This window comes from Macaca fascicularis, chromosome 7, assembly GCF_037993035.2.
Source record: "Macaca fascicularis isolate 582-1 chromosome 7, T2T-MFA8v1.1".
Classification (NCBI taxonomy): domain Eukaryota; kingdom Metazoa; phylum Chordata; class Mammalia; order Primates; family Cercopithecidae; genus Macaca; species Macaca fascicularis.
The window spans coordinates 56,409,808-56,431,498 of record NC_088381.1 but is presented as its reverse complement, the minus strand read 5'-3'; the positions used below and the strand labels follow the sequence as shown (position 1 = coordinate 56,431,498).

General features: G+C 49.7%; 1 protein-coding gene and 1 pseudogene across 9 annotated transcripts in view; one reads left to right on the top strand and one right to left on the bottom strand.

Annotated features, from left to right (window-relative positions):
• The window catches only part of RASGRF1 (Ras protein specific guanine nucleotide releasing factor 1), a 320,023-nt gene that overhangs the window by 284,121 nt on the left and 14,211 nt on the right, over nt 1-21,691 (top strand). For all 9 annotated transcript variants that reach the window (XM_073996501.1, XM_073996502.1, XM_045395885.2 and 6 more), the window contains 4 exons: nt 4,634-4,737; nt 6,173-6,257; nt 11,366-11,563; nt 15,820-15,899. In XM_073996501.1, coding sequence (XP_073852602.1) covers nt 4,634-4,737; nt 6,173-6,257; nt 11,366-11,563; nt 15,820-15,899 — 467 coding nt within the window. The remainder of the gene's footprint in view (nt 1-4,633; nt 4,738-6,172; nt 6,258-11,365; nt 11,564-15,819; nt 15,900-21,691) is intronic.
• LOC141407348 (uncharacterized) lies at nt 17,038-19,793 on the bottom strand (annotated as a pseudogene).

Here is a 21,691-nt window from a genome sequence, read left to right as displayed (position 1 = left end):
CAGCGAGGATTTTCAAAAGCCTATAAAAGGTGGAGGAAGTTGTCATTTTTGACCTCTGCTTCCAGGGTCACCCTCTTTCCCAGGCCACCCCAGGGAAAGGAGCCAACTACCCCACCTTGGCCAGAACGCCTCTTCTGGCCACTGGTTCTGGTGCAGGCCTCTGGGCCCCACAGTGCCTGGGCCTCTGGGCCATAAGCCACCCAGCTCCTTGAGCTTACCCTTGGCCCTGTCAGTTCAGCCCAACCCCAGGGCACCAGATGGGAAGGTACCCTCAGATGGGAAGGTGGCTGGGCTGCCCACCTGTATTCACTCAGCTGCTTCAGAAGCTGAGGGTCCCCTCCCTGTGAGCACACAGGGGATCCCCTGCCTGGGTCCTCTCACTACAACCTGGCATCCCAGTGGCCCTGCCACTCTCCTCTCCACATCCCCAAAGGCTTCATGTCCTCCAACATCCATACTCCTGCACCTTGGTTTCTGTACACACCCCTCCCTGCCCAGGGCAGCTCTGCCAGGAAAAACTCACTGACAGCCACCACACACACACACACCACACACACCACACATACACTACACACACCACACACACACACACCACACACACACACACCACACACACCACACATACACTACACACACCACACACACACACACCACACACACACACACCACACACACCACACATACACTACACACACCACACACACACACACCACACACACACACACCACACACACACACACCACACACACCACACATACACTACACACACCACACACACACACACCACACACACACACACCACACACAAACACACACCACACACACCAAACACACACCACACACACACCACACACACCACACATACACTACACACATACCACACACACACACCACACACACACACACACCACACACACCAAACACACACCACACACAAACACACACCACACACACCAAACACACACCACACACACACTACACACACCACACACCCCCAGCAAACACACATACCACACACACCACACATACACTACACACACCAAACACACACCACACACACACACTACACACACCACACACACCCAGCAAACACACATACCACACACACCACACATACACTACACACACCACACACACCCAGCAAACACACATACCACACACACCACACATACACTACACACACCACACACACCCAGCAAACACACACACTACACACACCACACACACCCAGCAAACACACATACCACACACACCACACATACACTACACACACCACACACACCCAGCAAACACACATACCACACACACCACACATACACTACACACACCACACACACCCAGCAAACACACACACTACACACACCACACACACCCAGCAAACACACATACCACACACACCACACATACACTACACACACCACACACACCCAGCAAACACACATACCACACACACCACACATACACTACACACACCAAACACACACCACACACACACACTACACACACCACACACACCCAGCAAACACACATACCACACACACCACACATACACTACACACACCAAACACACACCACACACACACTACACACACCACACACACCCAGCAAACACACATACCACACACACCACACATACACTACACACACCAAACACACACCACACACACACTACACACACCACACACACCCAGCAAACACACATACCACACACACCACACATACACTACACACACCAAACACACACCACACACACATACTACACACACCACACACACCCAGCAAACACACATACCACACCACACACACAACACTCTACACACACAACACACATCACACCACACACACACACATACTACACACACTTCACAAACACAGTGCTCACACACCACATACATACACACATACCACACACACCACACATACACCACACCACATACACACCACAGATACCACACCACATACCACACATACACACACACACACACCACCCACACAGGTGCACACCACACACAACCACATACACACACATACCACAGATACCACACACCACAGATACCATGCACACACACACCACATATACCACATACATCACTCACACGCACACACCACACACACACACCACACACACACCACACCACACGCCACACCACACGCCACACCACACACTCCACGCACACAACACTCACATACCACATACACACATACCACACCACACATATGCATACACATACACACACACACACCACGTGCACATCGCATTATACCACACACACCACTTACACACACATCAACACAGGCGCACAACACACACACATACACACCACAGATACCACACACGCACACACCACACACACACCACATACACACCACAGATACCACACCACACACACATCACACACACACATACCACATACACACCACACCACACACCACATACACACATCACCCACAGGCACACCACACACACACACACACACACACACACACACATACCCACACCACAAACACCCCATACACACCACACACACACACACATACACATACACATACACATACCCACACCACAAACACCCCATACACACCACACACACATACACACATACACATACACATACCCACACCACAAACACCCCATACACACCACACACACACACACATACACACACACATACCCACACCACAAACACCCCATACACACCACACACACACACACATACACATACACATACCCACACCACAAACACCCCATACACACCACACACACACACACATACACATACACATACCCACACCACAAACACCCCATACACACCACACACACACACACATACACATACACATACCCACACCACAAACACCCCATACACACCACACACACACACACATACACATACACATACCCACACCACAAACACCCCATACACACCACACACACACACACATACACATACACATACCCACACCACAAACACCCCATACACACCACACACACACACACATACACATACACATACCCACACCACAAACACCCCATACACACCACACACACACACACATACACATACACATACCCACACCACAAACACCCCATACACACCACACACACACACACATACACATACACATACACACACCACAAACACCCCATACACACCACACACACACATACACATACACATACCCACACCACAAACACCCCATACACACCACACACACACACACATACACATACACATACCCACACCACAAACACCCCATACACACCACACACACACACACATACACACACACATACACACACCACAAACACCCCATACACACCACACACACACACATACACATACACATACCCACACCACAAACACCCCATACACACCACACACACACACACATACACACACAGCACCCACACGGACACACAGAGGCTGTTTTCCTCCACGGTCCTCGCTCCGTTCACATGACTTGGAACCATTTAGGCTGGAGCTCCCTGAGGTCAGGGCCCGTGTTTCCTGCCTTTCTGTCTCGGCATGTGGCGAGGCCTTGGTGCAGACCTCAGTGCTCATCTGAGGAGGAAATGGGAGGAAGGGAGACACTTAGTTTAGGAGGGATGGCCCCACTTCCTTTGGGACCCAGCAGATGGGCTGCTTGTGGGTGCTCAGCCCAGCCCACTGGGATTTCTGGACAGAGTGAAGTGAGCATGAGAAAGCGAAGGCGTGAGGCACACGAGACAGTCATCTGTTGGAGCACCTGCTGCCCGAGGAGTTGACCCCTCTCCTCTCCTCCTGTGTGGCCCAGTTGGTCCTGAGGTGGTGATGGGGGAGGATTCTTGTTCCTAACAGGCTCCTCCCAAGACCAACATAGTTGTCCCTTTACCCACCGCCTTCCAGCACCCCTCACTCAGATCCAGCAGACCTTCCAAGAGGCCTTTGTGCCCAATACACTGGCCTCCCCATGTCCACCTCTCATCCATCTCCTGCCGTGGGCACCACTGTCCCCTGGCTAACGTTTCCCTGAAGATCTCTGATCATAGGGCCCAAGTAGTGGACACCCTTAATGACAGTATCCAAGGGTGGCCCCTGGGGACCAGAGACATTGACTAAGGCCCAGGACTAAGGTGGGTCAGCTGTCTTCTAAGCACAGGACCATCCCAGGAGCTAATCACGCCTGGGAGTCCACACCTGCTAGTTTCAAAAGGAAATTGTATAGAGCCAGTTGTTGGCTCAGGCGGACCCTAAAGGGAGTGGCCAGGCACAGCCTGGAGTCAGATGACCTGGGCTCCAGTCCTAGTCAGCCCACTTCCAGCTTAGCAACTTGGGCCAGTGGTTCACATCTGGAAACCTCGGTTGTCTCATGCATGTGCTGGGAGCTCCCTGGCAGGGTGGGTGAGGGCGGTCCGAGCACTGGGCTGCACACACCAGCACAACAGGGCGGGGCCCATCTCCCTCCATTCCCTTCCCTCCACCTTCCCTCATCATACTCCATCCACCCGCCCACCAGATTCGAGGTGGCATCATACCCCATCCACCCGCCCACCAAATTCGAGGGGGAGAAACCCCCAGAGAGGCAGCTGAGAATCCAGGAGGTGTTCGTCGTGGGCCTAACTCAAAACCTTGCTCCCCTAACTCAAAACCAGGCTGAAGGCGTGAAGGCTGAGCCCTTTGAAAACCACTCGGCCCTAGAGATTGCGGAGCAGCTGACCCTGCTAGACCACCTCGTCTTCAAGAAGATTCCTTATGAGTAAGTGTTGCAGGCAGCACCTGCCTCCCCCCGCTTCCTCAGGCACTGTCTTGGACAGCACCCCAGAAGCATATACAGTGAACTTCCAGAGCTGTGCGGACCCTCCACAGCTTAAAACAATAGTGCCTGGGTCCGCAGAATGACGGAGAAGCCTGTTTCTGTTCCTGCCCACCAAGTTCTCTCCTTACCTGTCAGCTGCACATACACACTTTTCTGGAGTCATCTCTAACTCAGAGCTCCTAGAAAGACAGTATCTAGAAAAAAGCATGTGTTCATGTGTGTGTGCACACGTACCTGTGAGAAACTGTGCACACAGGTATGAGCGTGGGTGCGTGTGTGGGTCCAGTGACCTCCAGGAGCTGATTTAGGGGACAGATGTGGACTTTGAAGAAGCCTCAAGGCCTGCTGTTACCTGCTCTGGCCTCAGTCATCCCTGGTGTTCATTGCAGTTATTCTACTTTTATAATTTTGTATCCTTCTTCCTTCCTCTGACGCTATGCCAACATGGCATTTGTAAACATTATTTTTAATGAGTACACAGCATTCTCTAACAGTGTGTTACTAAGCCACAAGGGTGTTTTCAGTCTCCACTTTTATATTTATCGCTGCAGTAAGCATCCTTGTAACAAATATGTCTCAGTTCCTAACAATGGTCCCAGAATGGTTTCCCAAAATTGAGCTTGCCGGATTTGAATGATTGAGGGGCTTTTGGCCTCAGCTCCACCTGGCACTCTCGCAGCCCTCCCCAGCGTGGGTGCTGCCTCGTGTAAATAGAGAGCGTCGGCACTTTGGAAACCTGTCACATCTCCTGGACATAGAAGCAGCTGATATTCCTGATATGTCCCTGTAGGAGGAGAAGCGGGATATGTTTTCAAACACAGATCACCTCCCCTGGCCCCTTCTGCCCACAGGGCTCTGCCAAGGTCCCCTCTCCCTGTCACTTTATGATGTCAGGAGCCTGTGGCTTGGCTTGCAGGCATTTTAAGCCTTTTATCTGCCCCCTTTTAGGGCCTTCTATTCCCTCATCCTACAGACCAGCTGCTGCAATGACTAAAATGTGAATTCTCCCTGTCAGAAAACAAGATTCATAACAAATTATTTCCACTGTACCTCACAATAAGGTGTGTGCTTCCCACACCTTATTTCAGCCTCCCAGTAACCCTGTGAGGAAAGGATCGTCTTTATTCCCATTTTACAGATGAGGAAACTGAAGCCCTGCTCTATAAAGGGTTTGTCTGAGGCCACACAGCTGCGACAAGGCAGAGCTGGACTTCAGCCCAGGGTTCCTTCCTTCCAGGGTTCTGCAGAAAGTCATTCCCCCAAAATGACAGCCTCAAAAAGCCAAAAAATAAAAATAAAATAAAAAGCATGGAGCAATGAAATCAGCAAGGCAAACCTCACCTCCTCCACCTGGGTCTCCCCTTACTTCCCACAGGGAGTTCTTCGGACAAGGATGGATGAAACTGGAAAAGAATGAAAGGACCCCTTATATCATGAAAACCACCAAGCACTTCAATGATGTGAGTATGGATGGGACCGCTTCTCTCGCTGAGGTTTTTCTTTGGCAAGATGCTCAAGAGGCTGGGTAGAGAATGGGCTATACACCTGGCTGGAACCAGACTGCTGGGTCCTCTCCAGCCCTGCCACCCCTTGCCATGTGGCCTTGGGCTGGTTGCCTCACCTCGGTCTCGGTCTCTTTTCCTATTAAGTGGGGCTGACCATAGAATGGTCGTAGGATGATTAACTGGGCAGTCATCTAAAGACATTCAGCCCAGCATTGGCTCGCCACGAGCCCTCACCCAGGACTTGTGATTCCTAAGAGGGGTCACTCCTCGGAGCAGGGTGTTTGGGGAGTCTGCGGCAAAGAGAACAGAAAGGAATGAAGGATTAGAAGGAAAGCAATGAAGACCTTGCTATGCTTCCTATTTTTTAACCTCATCAAATGGCAGACAGCTTCCCTCTAATTCATACATTATCCAGAACCCTCAGAATCTCCTAATGTTTTGGCTGTTTCGGCTACCCTGAAGGTGAATGTTTAATTCTCTTTAATGTTAGGAGGCCACAGTGCTGAGCGAGACTAAGGCTCCTGAATGTCCCCAGCTAGGATCAAGATGATCCAATATCCAGCTCCTCCAGCCCCCTCCTCTAGACCTCCCAGCCCCAGCTTTCGTGGGGAAGAACTGTTGAGATGGGACCAAGCACTGGGCCTGCAAACTGGCCTGGCATAAGCGACTCAAAGCGTCTGGACTGACTGATTAGCACACTAAGTTCAGATGGGTGCATCACACACCCCCAACTCCCAGAATCCCTTCTCAGAGAAACATGGGAGCAGCAGAGAACTGGGGGCCAGACAGGTCCCAGAGCCTTCTGAGGCTCAATTCATGTCCACAGGGAGCATTTGCAATGTTCTTTAATAAGAATATCCACTGCCCCCTAACCGGGTGCCTACCTGGTGCCTAGCACTGAGCATTTTGTGCATAGTAATCTCATTGAAAGCTCACATCAACTAAAAGATGGGGGCTGTCCTCACATTTTTAGATACAAAGAAACCAAGGCTCTGGAGGGGCAAATGCTGAGGTCTCCTAACCGGTGTGTGGTGGCTCATGACTTTCATTGCTGCACAGTGCAAATCGGCTGTGTGAGAAAAAAAAAAGAAAGAAAGAAATCCCTCCCAGCAACTTCCCCACATTTGCGCAAGTTCCAGCCCCTGAACCACAGAGATGGGTCACTCCCAGCCTCGTAACAGCCCTGAGAACAGTTGCACTCAGCATCCTCATTCTTCTGAGTTTAATCATCAACACGAGGAAAGAGCCTTTGAGGGCCGGTGGTGGGAGCACATGATTCCACTTGCCCTGGCCACCTTGGCCAGGGCCACATCCCACCAGCCCCAGCCCCCAGCACACCATATCCTGGGAGGATCCTCAGCAGCCTGGAAGAAACAAGAAAGACCCAGGGATTGCAGCTCAGGGGAGGAGCCCTCTGGGGCCTCCTAGGCCCGGGCACCCAGTGGCTCCTGCAGTAAGCACAGCAGCAGAAAGGAGACTTGTGTGCCTCTCAGGAGAGAAAGAGGGACAGAGACCAAGCCTCAGGAAACATCCTGACAGAGGCCTGATCTGACCACACCTTACAGCACCAGGCAACAAATCACCGTCCCCTCCCTTCCCCTGTCCCACTGTGTGCCCAGGAGTCAAGCAAGTGACAGATAAGAATATGAAGTGAGCATTCATTGAGCGTTCAGCGCATGCTAGACGCTGTGCTTCAAAAGCATCATCTCATTTAATCCTGCCATTCCCACTTTGTGGATGAAGAAACTGAGGCTCGAGGAGGGGAAATTTCATCCCCAACATTACACAGCAGAGTACAATTTTGAACGCACACGGTCTACCTGAGAAGCTGCCCTTGTAACGACCTGGCATTTGGCCATCTCTGTTCAAATCCACCATTTGGTTCTGATACACAGGACATGTGCTGGCACAATAGCGATTTACCTCGTCTCTCCCTGGCACAGTTCTGTTTGCTGTTTTCTGGTCCTTTTGCCTTTAATGTCTTTGTCCTCTTAGCTGGTACTGGCCAGGATCTTCAGGACCATGGCCAAGCTGGGGTACTGGGGTAAGACAAGCAAGGTCCCCAGAGAGCAAAATCTAAGGAGCTACTTACCCTTCTGCACTTGTACCCCATACCTCGCCTGCCTCACCCTAGTTCCGTCTCTGTCCAGGACAGCGTGGAATGGACTTGGTGATCATGTGTCTCCTTCTTGGGTTTTTTGTGGGGTTTTTTGGGGGGTTTTTTTGTTTGTTTGTTTTTGGGTTTTTTTGACAGAGTCTCACTCTGCTGCCCAGGCTGGAGTGCAGTGGTATAATCTCGGCTCACTGCAACCTCCACCTCCCAGGTTCAAGCGATTATCATGCCTCAGCCTCCCGAGTAGCTGGGATTACAGGTGCACGCCACTGCACCCAGGTAATCTTTGTATTCTTAGTAGAGACAGGGTTTCACCATGTTGCACAGGCTGGTCTTGAACTGACCTCAGGTGATCCATCCACCTCGGCCTCCCAAAGTGCTGGGATTACAGGTGTGAGCCACTGTACTTGGCCACCTTCTTGGTTTTAAAGGAGATGCTTCTAATATTTCCCTATGTGGAATGATGTTTGTTTCTTTACCAGGTTTTTTTTTAAATTAGCTTTTGTTCCTTGGGTGCTAATGGATTTAACCATGAACAAATACAGAATTTTATCAAATATTTCTTTCTGCATCCGTGGAGATGGTCATATGGTTTTCCTCCCTTAATCTGTTGATATAGTAAATGACAATTATACTTTTTTTCTAATATTCAATCATCCTTGCATTCCAGGGATAAACCCAATGTGGTCACGGTATATTAAACAAAAGGGTGTGTAGCTTTCCTTTCTTTTGTTATCCATTTCTGGTCTCAGTATCAAGGTAATACTGGCTTCATAGAATGAACTGGCAGATACTCCTTTTATCCTTCTTCTCGGAAGATTTGACTGATCTATTTATTTCAAAAATTAGTATAACTTTTATATAAAACTGTTTTTAAGTTCCATGTTCTCTCGATGGAAAAAAATTTAACTACAACTTCAATTTAATTAAGAAATATAATACATGTACTACTGTGCGTTATTATCCTTCCTGATAATAAGTAGTAGTTCTTAAGTAGTAGTTCCATTCTTAAGTAGTTTTACAATTCATTCTTCTTGATGAGCATCCTTTAGAAATTATTTTTGAGGTTTCTTAGCAATAAAGCCCTATAATATTTAATTCATCCGTAAATGTCCTTTTATTGCCTTTTTTTAAAGTAGTAGTCTTTTTTTTAATTTTTTATTTTAAAATAATTAAACAGTCACAAAGGCCGGGTGCAGTGGCTCACACCTGTAATCCCAACACTTTGGGAGGCCGAGGCGGGCAGATCACTTGAGGTCAGGAGTTCGAAACCAGACTGGCCAACATAGTAAAACCCCATCTCTACTAAAAATACAAAAATTAGTCAGGCATGGTGGTGTGTGCCTGTAATCCCAGCTACTTGGGAGGTTGTGGTAGGAGAGTCGCTTGAACCCAGGAAGGGGAGGTTGAAGTGAGCCGAGATGACACCACTGCACTCAACCTGGGCAACAGAACAAGACTCTGTCTCAAAAAACAAAACAAAACAAAAAAAGTCTTAGGAAGTGACAAAAGAATGTACCAGAAAGCCCACTGCTTCCTGCTGTTCCAGCTTCTTGCAATTCTAATTCCCTGATGTTCTAGCCCCAGCTTCCCACCCCCGACCCCAGCTGCTCCAGGTCCAACCTGCCCTTGATTGGTTCATGTGCATGTCATGTTTGGAGATGGAGTCCTAGAAGATATCTTCTACTGTGTATGTGAGACCAGCAGTGCTTCAAAGTGTGTCCTGTCCAAGCTCTAGTTGTGTGATGGGGGATTCCCTCAGAATTTGGCCCCTTTTAACTATTTGTTCTTCCAGATGAACTTTAGAATTACTTTGTCTATAATTACTTTTCTAGAGAAAGCTCTCGTTGGTATTTGGTTTTTTGTTTGTTTTCAGGGTTTTTGTTTTGTTTTTTGTTTTTTGTTTTTCTTTTTGAGATGGAGTCTCGCTCTGTCACCCAGGCTGGAGTGCAGCGGCGCGATCTCAGCTCACTAAAACATCCACCTCCTGGGTTCGAGTAATTCTCCTGCCCCAGCTTTTTGAGTAGCTGGGATTATAGACATGCACCATCACACCCATCTAATTTGTGTGTGTGTGTGTGTGTGTGTGTGTTTTGTAGAGACAGGGTCTCACCATGTTTGTCAGGCTGGTCTCGATCTCCTAACCTCAAATGATTCGCCCGCCTCGGCCTCCCAAAGTGCTGGGATTACAGGTGTGAGCCACTGCACCAGGCCTGAGTGTTTTATTGGATTACATTAAACACATGTATCAGCTTTCAGAAAAATGACATATTTACATTCCCATTTGGGAATTTGATCTCTTTCTCTGTTATTCAAGCCTTTTATATCCTTTGGTGACCTGTTTTTTCCATCCTACATAGTTCTCATTAAGTTCCTAGGTATTTACAAATTCCCATTGTTATTTGGAAGGTTGTATTTTTGTTGTATTTTCTAATTGATTATTGCTAATGTATATATAAACTTTTCATTTTTCTTTTTTTTTTTTTTTTTTTTTTTGAGACGGAGTCTCGCTGTGTCCCCCAGGCTGGAATACAGTGGCGCGATCTCGGCTCACTGCAAGCTTCACCTCCCGGGTTCACGCCATTCTCCTGCCTCAGCCTCCTGAGTAGCTGGGACTACAGGCGCCCACTACCGCGCCCAGCTAATTTTTTGTATTTTTAGTAGAGACGGGGTTTCACCGTGGTCTCGATCTCCTGATCTTGTGATCCGCCCGCCTCGGCCTCCCAAAGTGCTGGGATTACAGGCGTGAGCCACCGCGCCCGGCCAACTTTTCATTTTTCTATATTGAACCTTTAGCCAGCAACCCTAGCAAGCTCTGTTCATTGTTCTCACAGATGTCCAATTCCTTCTTGTATTTTCAAACAGGCAATTATATCTGCAAATAGTGATTATTTATCATCTTTGCAATACTTACTCCTCTTTTTCCCTGTCTTATTGCATTGGCTTAAAGATCAGTAACTTGATTGCTTCAGAAATCATCCGCAATGAGGACATCAATGCCAGGGTGAGCGCCATCGAGAAGTGGGTGGCCGTGGCTGACATCTGCCGCTGCCTCCACAACTACAATGCTGTGCTGGAGATCACCTCATCCATGAACCGCAGTGCAATCTTCCGGCTCAAAAAGACATGGCTCAAAGTCTCTAAGCAGGTGCGGGCAGGAGGCTGGCACCACTGCCTCCCTGGGGCTGGATTGGGGATGGGGCAGGAAGACCAATGGGCTGGCCACTGGGCATCTACAAGTGGGCAAAGGACTGGGCTGAGGTCTAACACTCCCAGGTAAAACAGAGAATCACTTCCCATATATCACCTGGGACCAGAGAGCAGGCCCACAGATGTGGCAGTGAGACTGTGGGACTGTAATTCCCACTTGAGTAATTAAAACCTCAAAGTGGAAAGAATATGTTGGTGATTATTGGTCCCAACACTTTTCTTCTGGAGTTGGGGCGAGAGTGGTGGCTTTATGGGGATCTGCAGGGCAGCTGAGACTGTGGTCAGGTGAGCCTTCCATCAGAGGACCCTTCCGTCAGATGATCCTGCAAGCCCTTCCCAGGATTCTGATTTCACCGGCCCTTCTGGCCACAGAGAATTAGCTGCTCCTGGAGCCTGTCAGCTAGCTGATCACCTTAAATGTGGGCTCGATCCCTCTTCACTCAGAACATGAATCTGAAAAGTCATAAACATAAAACATGAACATAAAACCATAAGATAGATTCTTCCTCAGGAATAAAGTTGCAGGCATTAGGGTCAGGAGGGACCAGTGCTCCTTGTAGAAGAGCACAATGAGGCACTTGGACCACTTCCTTAGTGCACTTGGTGGATGCCCCCACCCCAGCCTGCATGTGTGCAGGAGGCCGGACAAGCACCCCCAGTAGACAAGGCAAGCCCCCAAGCACGATCCCTTGGCAGCAGTGTCTGTCATCCTACCGCTGGGTGGGCTGTGTGGGATCCAATGGCTCCAAGGGCCCTGTCTCATCTGGGCCACTCTGGACTTGCATACTGTGTCACCCTCATTGTTCTCTTTATCACCTGCTCACTACCCTCCTCATGTCAATGGCAGGTCTTGATTCCACCCACCAAGCAGGCGGCATGTCCATAATCCTCCCTACTTAGCAGCCAAACTCAGGAAAGTCTTGGGACATCTCTGCTACCCTTCCCCCACCTTCTGGTCACTCCAGCCCCTGATGACAGCAGGACTACAGAACATGCAGGGACACCCCATTACGATCCAGTGGGATTGGGCCTTTTGCTTCTTGGCACACAGAGATGCCAGGCTTGGGGTCAAGGACCGTAAAAGATGCTACTCTTGTTTGCGGGCTCCAGGAAAGAGCAGAGCTCAGGAGCACAGGAGCTCAGAGCTGCAGGCACATCCAGCCAAACATGGTACATACTGTCATGAACTCCTAGAGGCAGGTGTTGAGCAAGGCTCTGCACAACCTCCAAGTCACCCAACCTCATTTGGCTTGTCAAGGTTCAGGCAGGGCCCTTGCCACAATCTGGGGGCCCATTCCAGGTAAATCTCTCTCTCCTTCTCCCCTGTACTATGGGAATGACATCATCTTTTCCAGAGGCCCTGGAGACCAGGCTTCAGTTTCCCACCCCACTTAGGCTTCCTGGAACCCACACTCCTTGCATTTCTTGGTCTCGATCTCCAGCATCACCTTCCTGATGGATTTGGGAGGGAATGAGCTTGGCCATCCTGAAATCTTCTGTTCTCTGCAGAGAGTGCAAATCAAGGACACTCGGTGGTCAGGGCATGTGATTCAGCCTGTGTTCTAGGATGTCTTTCTGGACTTAGGGTCAGCTGGCCTGGTTCAAAAATCAAAAGTGCCTTTGGCACCGCATGAGGTCTCCACCCTCTATGGCAGTCTGGACCCAGCTGTCTTCTGCAGCCCTCAGCTGTGTAAGAGTTGTGTGTCTGCACAGCACCTGGCCCCAGGAGCTTCTGGGAGTTCCTGGTCATGGCCTGCTCAGCATCTGCCAGGGGCAGTTCATTATCTCTCTACAGGCGTCCCATGGACATTGGAGACCCTCTGAAATGGCCACGTTTCTTAGATGGCCTGAACTGTAACCTCAGCAGCCAGTTCTTATTGCTCGCTTAAATGTGCTCACCACAGCAGAAAAGCATTATGTCCAAGTCTGGTTCAGCCCCTGGCAAGAGTCAGGCAGCTGGGTTTCATTTGGGACTTTTCATTTCCCCTTTCTTCTTTTAACCCCTCTCCCCATCCTCTTTGAAAAAACAAACAAACAAACAAAAAAAAAAACAAACCTCAAGACAGGATCTGATGATGATGCTCTTCCATAGGACAGTACAATGACTAACATGGATTTGTGTGTCGCCTCTCCTGGAGACAAAAGCCTCGCCTTGGCTAACAATAGATTTTGGCCTCTCTGGGAGGGAATATTCTTGGCCAGCCAGAAGTCCTCCGCTTGGTGAACAGGAAGTGATGGAATTTTGGAGACCACAAAATCATCTTTCTTCCTGACATTGACTCCAAGGCTCCTTGCTTGGTCCCTGCTCTCAATCACATATTCCAAGGGCCCCTCATGTCTGCCTGCTGGTGTCCACACTCTAACAGAGACACCCAAGATCCCAGAGGCTTGGTATCCCATGGAGCATCAAAGGATAGAAGCTCCTGGCCCAGCTAGAAGATAGATACTTGAACTGCTTCAACTTGGAACATACTTTTTAAGCAGCAGCTGAGAAAATTCTGTGGCTTCCCAGGCCATAGAGCTCCTTCCTGGAGAGAGCATGACAACCCAAAGAGGAGCAGCCATACACAGCAAGCATGGGGATGTGGAGGAAGTTAAAAATGTGACCGGTTCAGAGCCACAAATTGGTCCCGGAATATCTTCTGCACATTTTCACGGCCTCAGAGCACCGTGACACTTCATCTAGAGCTACATGGCTCTACCGGGACCTCCTGATCAAGCTTCTGTGTCTCCCACAATTCTAGAATGTCTGAGCTAGTATTGCCCTAGGGAATACCTGGATTTACCCTCCCATTTTCCATATGGGGACCCTGAGGGCCAGACAGGCAAGAGGAGTGGTGATTTGCCAGTCGGCATGCCAAGGGTAGGTGACAGAGGCTGGGGAGGCCCTAGGTTTCCTGACTCAGCCCCCGCCTCTGACCATATCAAGGTCATTCCTCTGCAGGTGGATGGAGAGGAAGAGGAAGGAGGGTGCAGCTCTGGAAAGGGGCAAGTGCAGGAGGGAAGCTGAGATCTAGAACAGAGGTGGGCCAGGGCATCCAGCCTTCGCCAGTCATTGGAGAGCAGACATCTCAAGTGAAAGCAGAATCATCTGCCTTGACTCTGTGTGCTGTGTGCTATTCCGTTGCGTGTCAGATCCGGAACACAGTTGTGCTCTGAACAGGATTAGTCCACACCAGGTGGCTAGGCTTTTTCTGCTCGTTGATAAGGCACGGAACTGAATGGTACGTTCAGCCCTTCTTTCCCCTTGAAGAGCACACACAGATCTCCTCCTGTCAGAATGGAGACTTAGATTGTCCTTTTCAGTAGACAAGTTTCTCAGCAGAAATCTGACCCCAAGATTGGGCATGTGCTTGGCCTCCAGGGCCTGTCTCCCCTTCAGGCTGACTAGGGCTCTGGTGGCGCGACGTACCGCTGTGCTCCGGTGGTTTCTCAGCCACATTCTGAATCTTGAGGAACAGAGCTGCAAAGGAAGTCTCTAACCTATCTCACCATTTTATCAATGAGGGAGCTGAGGACCCCTGAGGGAAAGGACCTTCCCTCAGGCTCCACAGCGCACAAAGCCAGGCTTGACCCAGGGCGCTCCGTGGGTCAGACAGACTCCAGCCACTGAAACTCGGCTGCAGCCTGATGTGTGTGCTGGGCCTGGCGGGGTCGCTTGGCAAAGCCCTTTGCTCTGGGGCTTCCTCTCTCCAGCCAGGCCTTTTCTTTTCTGATGATCAGTTCGTCTCCCATCTTTTTTCTTGATCCTTAAATTTGGGTGGTGTTTCTGATGTGAAAAAGGGAACATGTGAGATGAGGGTCACATCCTTTGGGTGTAGTTCATGAGAAAGATCAAGAAAATCAAAAATCTGCCATTTCCTGCTCTCAGCGTAGGCTCCTGGGAGTCACCCAGCAAGTCCTAAACTGCCCAGGTGTCGGGCTCCTGCAACATTTCCCAGGGCCAAATCCACACTCAGGTCCCTCACATCCACTTCCTTGCTTCTGAGAGATGTGTGAGCACAGGCACACTCAACAAGGACCCATGCCCAACTCCTGAGGAGTTCAGGAGCAAGGTGCCCAAACACGGGAGGCCCCCAGATCCCAAGGGAATGCAATTCTGGAACCCTGGCGGGCAGCATGCTGGAGTGTGGGCCTGAGGTCCCGGGCCTTGGTGTGTGCTGTGTGTTAGTAAATGCTTCTGATTCCTTCTAGACTAAAGCTTTGATTGATAAGCTCCAAAAGCTTGTGTCATCTGAGGGCAGATTTAAGAATCTCAGAGAAGCTCTGAAAAAGTAAGTGTCTGTCGTTTTGTCACTGTTATTTGTAAAATCATAGACCCGCATTGCAGAGGCATTCACGTGCCACCCCCAGCCAGAGCAGGAGGTCTGTCTGTCTGTCTGTTCATCTGTCTACCCACAAGACCCCTACATTTCCTGGACCCCAATGGTGGAGTCCTCCATGGTCTGCCAGAGAAACTCCAGAGTTTGCTGGCATTTCCTGGGAGAAGCACAGGAATCATGCTGGGATCCCTGAAAGCCTAGTAGCTGTGATGATAATAATAGTGGTGCCAGATGTCTCGATTCTAAAATGTACGTTTTCTTTTTACATTTTAATAATTCTGACATCAGGAGATGTCTTAAAGTCAGTGTTGTTTATTTAACATGATTGTGTTTCCTTTTTCACTTGAGAATTCATCATCAAAATATGTTTTCATTTTATAGACAGTGGCATCTTGGAATCAAAAAAATACTGTTTTACAATAATCATACTTAAAGTTTGTAAAGGACTTGCCTAGACATTGTGTGTTTAACGCCATCAACATTACCCATAAGGCGGGGTCCTCAGCCTCAGCACCCTTGCTATTTTGACTACAATGATCCTCTGTTGAGGGGGACTGTCTTGTGCACTGTGGAATCTTTAGCAGCATCTCTGGCCTCTACCTGTGAGATGCTAATGGCACCCCCTTCAGTTGTGACGACCAAAACTGTCTCCAGACATTACCAAATGTCCACTAGGGGGCAAAATCCTCCCCCCTTGAGAACCACCAGGATAAGGCTGCCTCCCACATCCTGTTATTGCGGACAAAGAAACTGAAGAGCTAGTGACTGGTCCAAGGCCATGTGACCATGGCCTAGCACCAGGACTGGCCCAGGCTGGCCTCCAGAGCTTGGCAAGGTTTGCCCTGGGCTCCAGACAAGCTCTCCCAGGGAAGCACTGATTCAGCCCGTCTGCACACACTGTGGCTGCACACTCACACGAAATGGGGGGTTTGCTTCTGTCACTCTCATTAGGTGCTTACTCAGGCTTCTGCACTAGTCTCAACCCTCCTTTCATTGAGTGAGTGTCCGTTCCTCTCCTTGCCTGACTGGCTACTTGCCACACTTTGGAGAGACCCGGCGAGACCCCTGGGGTCCCGGTTCCCTGTATAGCTTAGGAAGCCTCTCCTCCCTTCCTGGTGTTCCCATGATCATGGCTGATGCAGGGACCACCAGAGTTTACTACCCCCAGACCCTGAGGATGGGGCCAGCCAAAACCTCCAGCCCTTCACAGTGGCTTTGACGGACTGCTCACCCCCTCTGCCAGCCTCGTCTGCCTCCTCGTTTTCTTCCTGCCATACTTGGTCTGTCCTTCGCCAGCTCTGTGTGCCATCGCCTTGACCATCTCCACTTTATTTGTGTTCTCAGACAGATGTTGCACCCATCTGTGCTGTCCGGCCGTCTCTCTTCTGCCTGGGCTCCCCAGAGCCCCTGTGGACTGTGCTTGTGGGGAGCTGCCCCTCCGTGCATTCACCAACTTGTCCGTCCGCCCCCGGGGCACCACTCCATCCACCTCCTCACATGGCTGGCTTCCTGATCTGCTGCCGCCACCACCGCTGCCTCCACTGCCTCTGGGGCCCCCCTTTCTGTCTGAGTCCCCATCCTGACCGTCTTCCCTCTTTCAGGTGGCCTGCGGGCCTGTGTAAGTGTCTCTCCCACATTCTCCTAGTCCCTGCAGCACAGGGCAGAGGTGGCCTGCGGGCCTCTGGGAGCTAAGAGCTTTATGCAAACCAGGTTCTGGACTTACAGAGACATAGGCAAAGCACGCAGAGGAGGGAGGGACTGGGGAAACCTGGGGAAAATGCTTCCCGCACCCCCTCTCCTGAGGCTCTAAGGTTTTCACAAAGAGCGATGTTGCATGAATACTGAGCGTCTGTTTCACTAGGCGGGGGACGGGGGCAAGAGTAGCAAGGTGGTAGTCCATGGGCATAGCCAATGACCTTCCCAGACAAGCAGCCATGCTGTGGGCCTCACCATGTTGGTCTGCAGCCCGTTCATATGTCCCAGGCATCTTTTTCAGCTTTTCGTTAAAATATCCAATATCAGGCTAGGCACAGTGGCTCACGCCTGTAATCCCAGCACTTCAGGAGGCCGAGGCGGGCAGATCACTTAAGGTCAGGAGCTAGAAACCAACCTGGCCAACATGGCAAAACGCTGTCTCTACTAAAAATACAAAAATTAGCCAGGCGTGGTGGTGCATGCCTATAATCCCAGCTACTTGGGAGGCTGAGGCAGAGAATCGCTTGAGCCCGGGAGGCATAAGTTGCAGTGAGCCGAGATCGCGCCACTGCACTCCAGCCTGGGTGACACAGCAAGACTCTGTCTCAAAAAGAAAGAAAAAGGAAAAAAGAAAAAATATCCAATTTCTACCAGCATCCAGGCTGGAAAATGGCCTTATTGCCTTTCCCAGCCAAGACTTCACCACCAAACCCTAAATCAACACCCCGCCAGCCATTCTCTTAAATGTCCCTTGCCCCACCTACAACAGCCCTAACTGTGTGTGCCCCTTCAGTCCCTGCCGGGTGCCCTGAGAGTGGCCTCATCTCCCCTTTTCATTCCCCAAGCCTACATCCTGGCGAAGTCCCATGACTGTTCCCTCCTCCCAACCTCCCAGCAATCAGAACCTTTCCACAGCTCCAGGCAACAAGAATTTGGTTGAGAACTGAATTTAGCGGTAAAATGTGGTCACCAGCTCTTTTGGGGCCGATTCCAGTTTTGACTACCCTGTCTAATCTCAACCGAGCACACACTTTCATATCTGCACATTTTGTGTTTAATTTGAATAGGAAGTCCTTGATTTAGAGGAACATGTGGGACACACTGTTACTGTAGGCTGCTGCAGTGAAAGCTTTTCCCCTTTGTTCCCCTGAATTAAGGATGGGAACAGCCATGGAGGAGTGTGTCAGCTAGCTGACTGCCAGGCCATCCCCTATACCCTTTAATCAGGGTGAGAATCAATTTATCTATATGGATATGATGAGCCCAAAGGCTGAGCTCTAGAATTTCAGGGGTTCCAGCAAAGCCAAATATCTATCTGTATCTTTATTTTCTGCCTGTGACCACAGAGCAGAGTAGCAACCCAGTGGTAAAATGGGACTTTCCACCCCCACCCCATCGCAGTGTTTTTTTCAAAGACCACCTACCTAATCACCCTGTACCTTGTGCCAGAACCTTGGACCCTGGCCCCAGGGGATTCAGCCCACACGGCCCAGCCTCAAGGGCCCTCACGCCTTCCCTGAATGCCCATCCCAGGCCTCAAGATAGAAGAGAAGAGATCCCCAACTACAGTCGGCAGAAACTTGTAAGAGAGAGTGGCCCATCCCACAGCCAGGGCAGTACAGGGAAGAGAAAAGTCGGAGAGAAGGAGGAAGGAGAGATGGACTCAGTGCTTGTCACGGGTCGGTTTCCTGGAGTTTGGTATAGAGCGTGGGCAGCTGCCTCATGCCAGCAGTAGCTTGTCCCCCATAATTTCCCTTATTCCATTTAACATCATCAGGAGCATCTTGGTGGAAAGAAACATCCAGTTTGGGGGCTCCAAACAACCACAGGCAAGGTCAGGTGTCACCATGCATGGGAGTGCCACAAGGCCTTGCCCAGAAACCAGAAACAGCTTTCAGGCTAGGGGTGGGACACTTTCCTCTCTGCTCCCTAAAATGCTAGCTGCAGACCTGTGAGGGCTCTGCCAGAAGAGGAAACCACCCCTGTATCAGCTCTGCTCAATAGGCAAGAGCTGGCCCTCACCCGAGAGAGGCCAAAAGGCCCATATGGAAGGTTCAGGACTGGCCTGTTGTTGGGTATCTTGCCTACAGGAAGCCCCAACATGCTTCCCTGTTCATTCAGAGGCTCGGTGTGGCTCAGTCCCCATGCCATGTCTCCCTGCGGGGCCCTCCAGCAGTCCTCTGTCCCACTCTGGCAACTCCATACATTTGCCCACATGGCTGTGAATTTCGGATGTGGGGGTGTGTGTGTGTGTGATTCAGTGTGCTCTCATCCCCTCTTTCATGGCCCCTCACTACAGAGCAAGCCTGTCCAACCTGTGGCCCAAAGGCCGCATGTGGCCCAGGGTGGTTTTAAATGCAGCCCAACACAAATTGGCAAACTTCCTTAAAACGTTAAGATATTTTTTGTGATTTTTTTTTCAGCTCATTAGCTATCGTTAGTGTGTTAGTGTATTTTATATGTGGCCCAAGACAATTCTTCCAATGTGGCCCAGGGAAGCGAAAAGATTGGACATCCCTGCCATAGAGGTAGTAAATAGGGACAGAGGTTAGTACTGGGGCTGGGCATGCTACTTGCAAGTGATTCTATTGCACATCCACCACCTTCCCACAACTGGACCATGACTCCCCATAAGTACCAGGGGAAGTCGACCCTCAGTGATCAGAGGACCTCGGATCCTTTTCACTGGTCTGGGTGTTCAGAAACCCCCAAAAGCCTTGAGAAACACTGAGTCCTTTGATCATTTGCAGTCAGCTCGCAGTCACCAGGCCTCCCGTTCTCCCTTCTATCCTTAGAGCACTCCATGGCTACCTGGCTACTGTCACACGTGCAGGTGGCAGGGTGAAGGGGGACAGCACCTCTCAGAACCCACTAGTCTACACTGCCACAGCCTTACAACCCCAGAGTTACTTCTCAGATCTTTGGATTATTTCTCCATCAGACTGATAATCCTGGGCTTCAGACTTGGAGAATGATGGAAAGGAAATGAAGAGCTGGCTGGGCACAGTGGCTCACATCTGTAATCTGAGCACTTTGGGAGGCTGAGGCGGGCAGATCACTTGAGCTCAGGAGTTCCAGACCAGCCTGGCAACATGGCAAAACCCTGTCCCTACCAAAAATACAAAAATTAGCTGGGTATGGTGGTGCGTGCATGTAGTCCAGCTACTTAGGAGGCTGAGGCAGGAGTACCATTGGAGCCCAAGAAGTCAAGGCAGCAGTGAGCTGTGATTGTGCCACTGCACTCCGGTCTAGGTAACAGTGAGACCCTGACAAAAAAAAAAAAAAGAAAAGAAATGAAGACCTGAGCATGTAATAATCATGGACTAGAGGGAATGGAAGGATGCAGAGCAGCCCCTCCAGTGGCTGGATGATCCTTACTCTTTTTTAATCACAAACCACAGTAAATATATATATTTGAAATTACAAGTCTGTATACAAATGCATATATGCATTACAGGAGAAAAAATTCCACAAAACAATATATACCTTTATTCCATTTGATGAAGTCAGATATTTTCTTTTTCACTTGTTATTTTTATTTGTTTTCAATTAAATAGAGATGGGGTCTCACTATGTTGCTTAGGCTGGTCTTGAACTCTTGGATGCAAGTGATCCTCCTACCTCAACCTCTCAAATCCCACTCCCTGGGATTACAGGAGTGAGCCACCACACCCGGCCCTTTTTCACTTTTTAAAAATTCTAGTCTACACCCTCTAAATTGATTTCAACACCCATGACAGGGTCAGCCCTACATTTGGAAAAACACTTTTGCCTGCTGTGTCCCTAACGCCAGGCATCTGCCTCCTTCACGACTTCGCCATACTGTGCCAACTGTACTTGTGTTTACCTAACAGCCTCTTTACATTAATTCACTTTTTCCCAAAAATATATAAGCAGGAAATTTTTATATCATGACAAATGGAAAACCAGCATACTTGCTGTAAATACAAGAATGCCATTAAAAAATATATGGTAAAAACAAAATAATGTTATTGAATTCTGGCCAAATACTGATGCTTGCCAACACTCTGATTCTGACACCTGTCGCT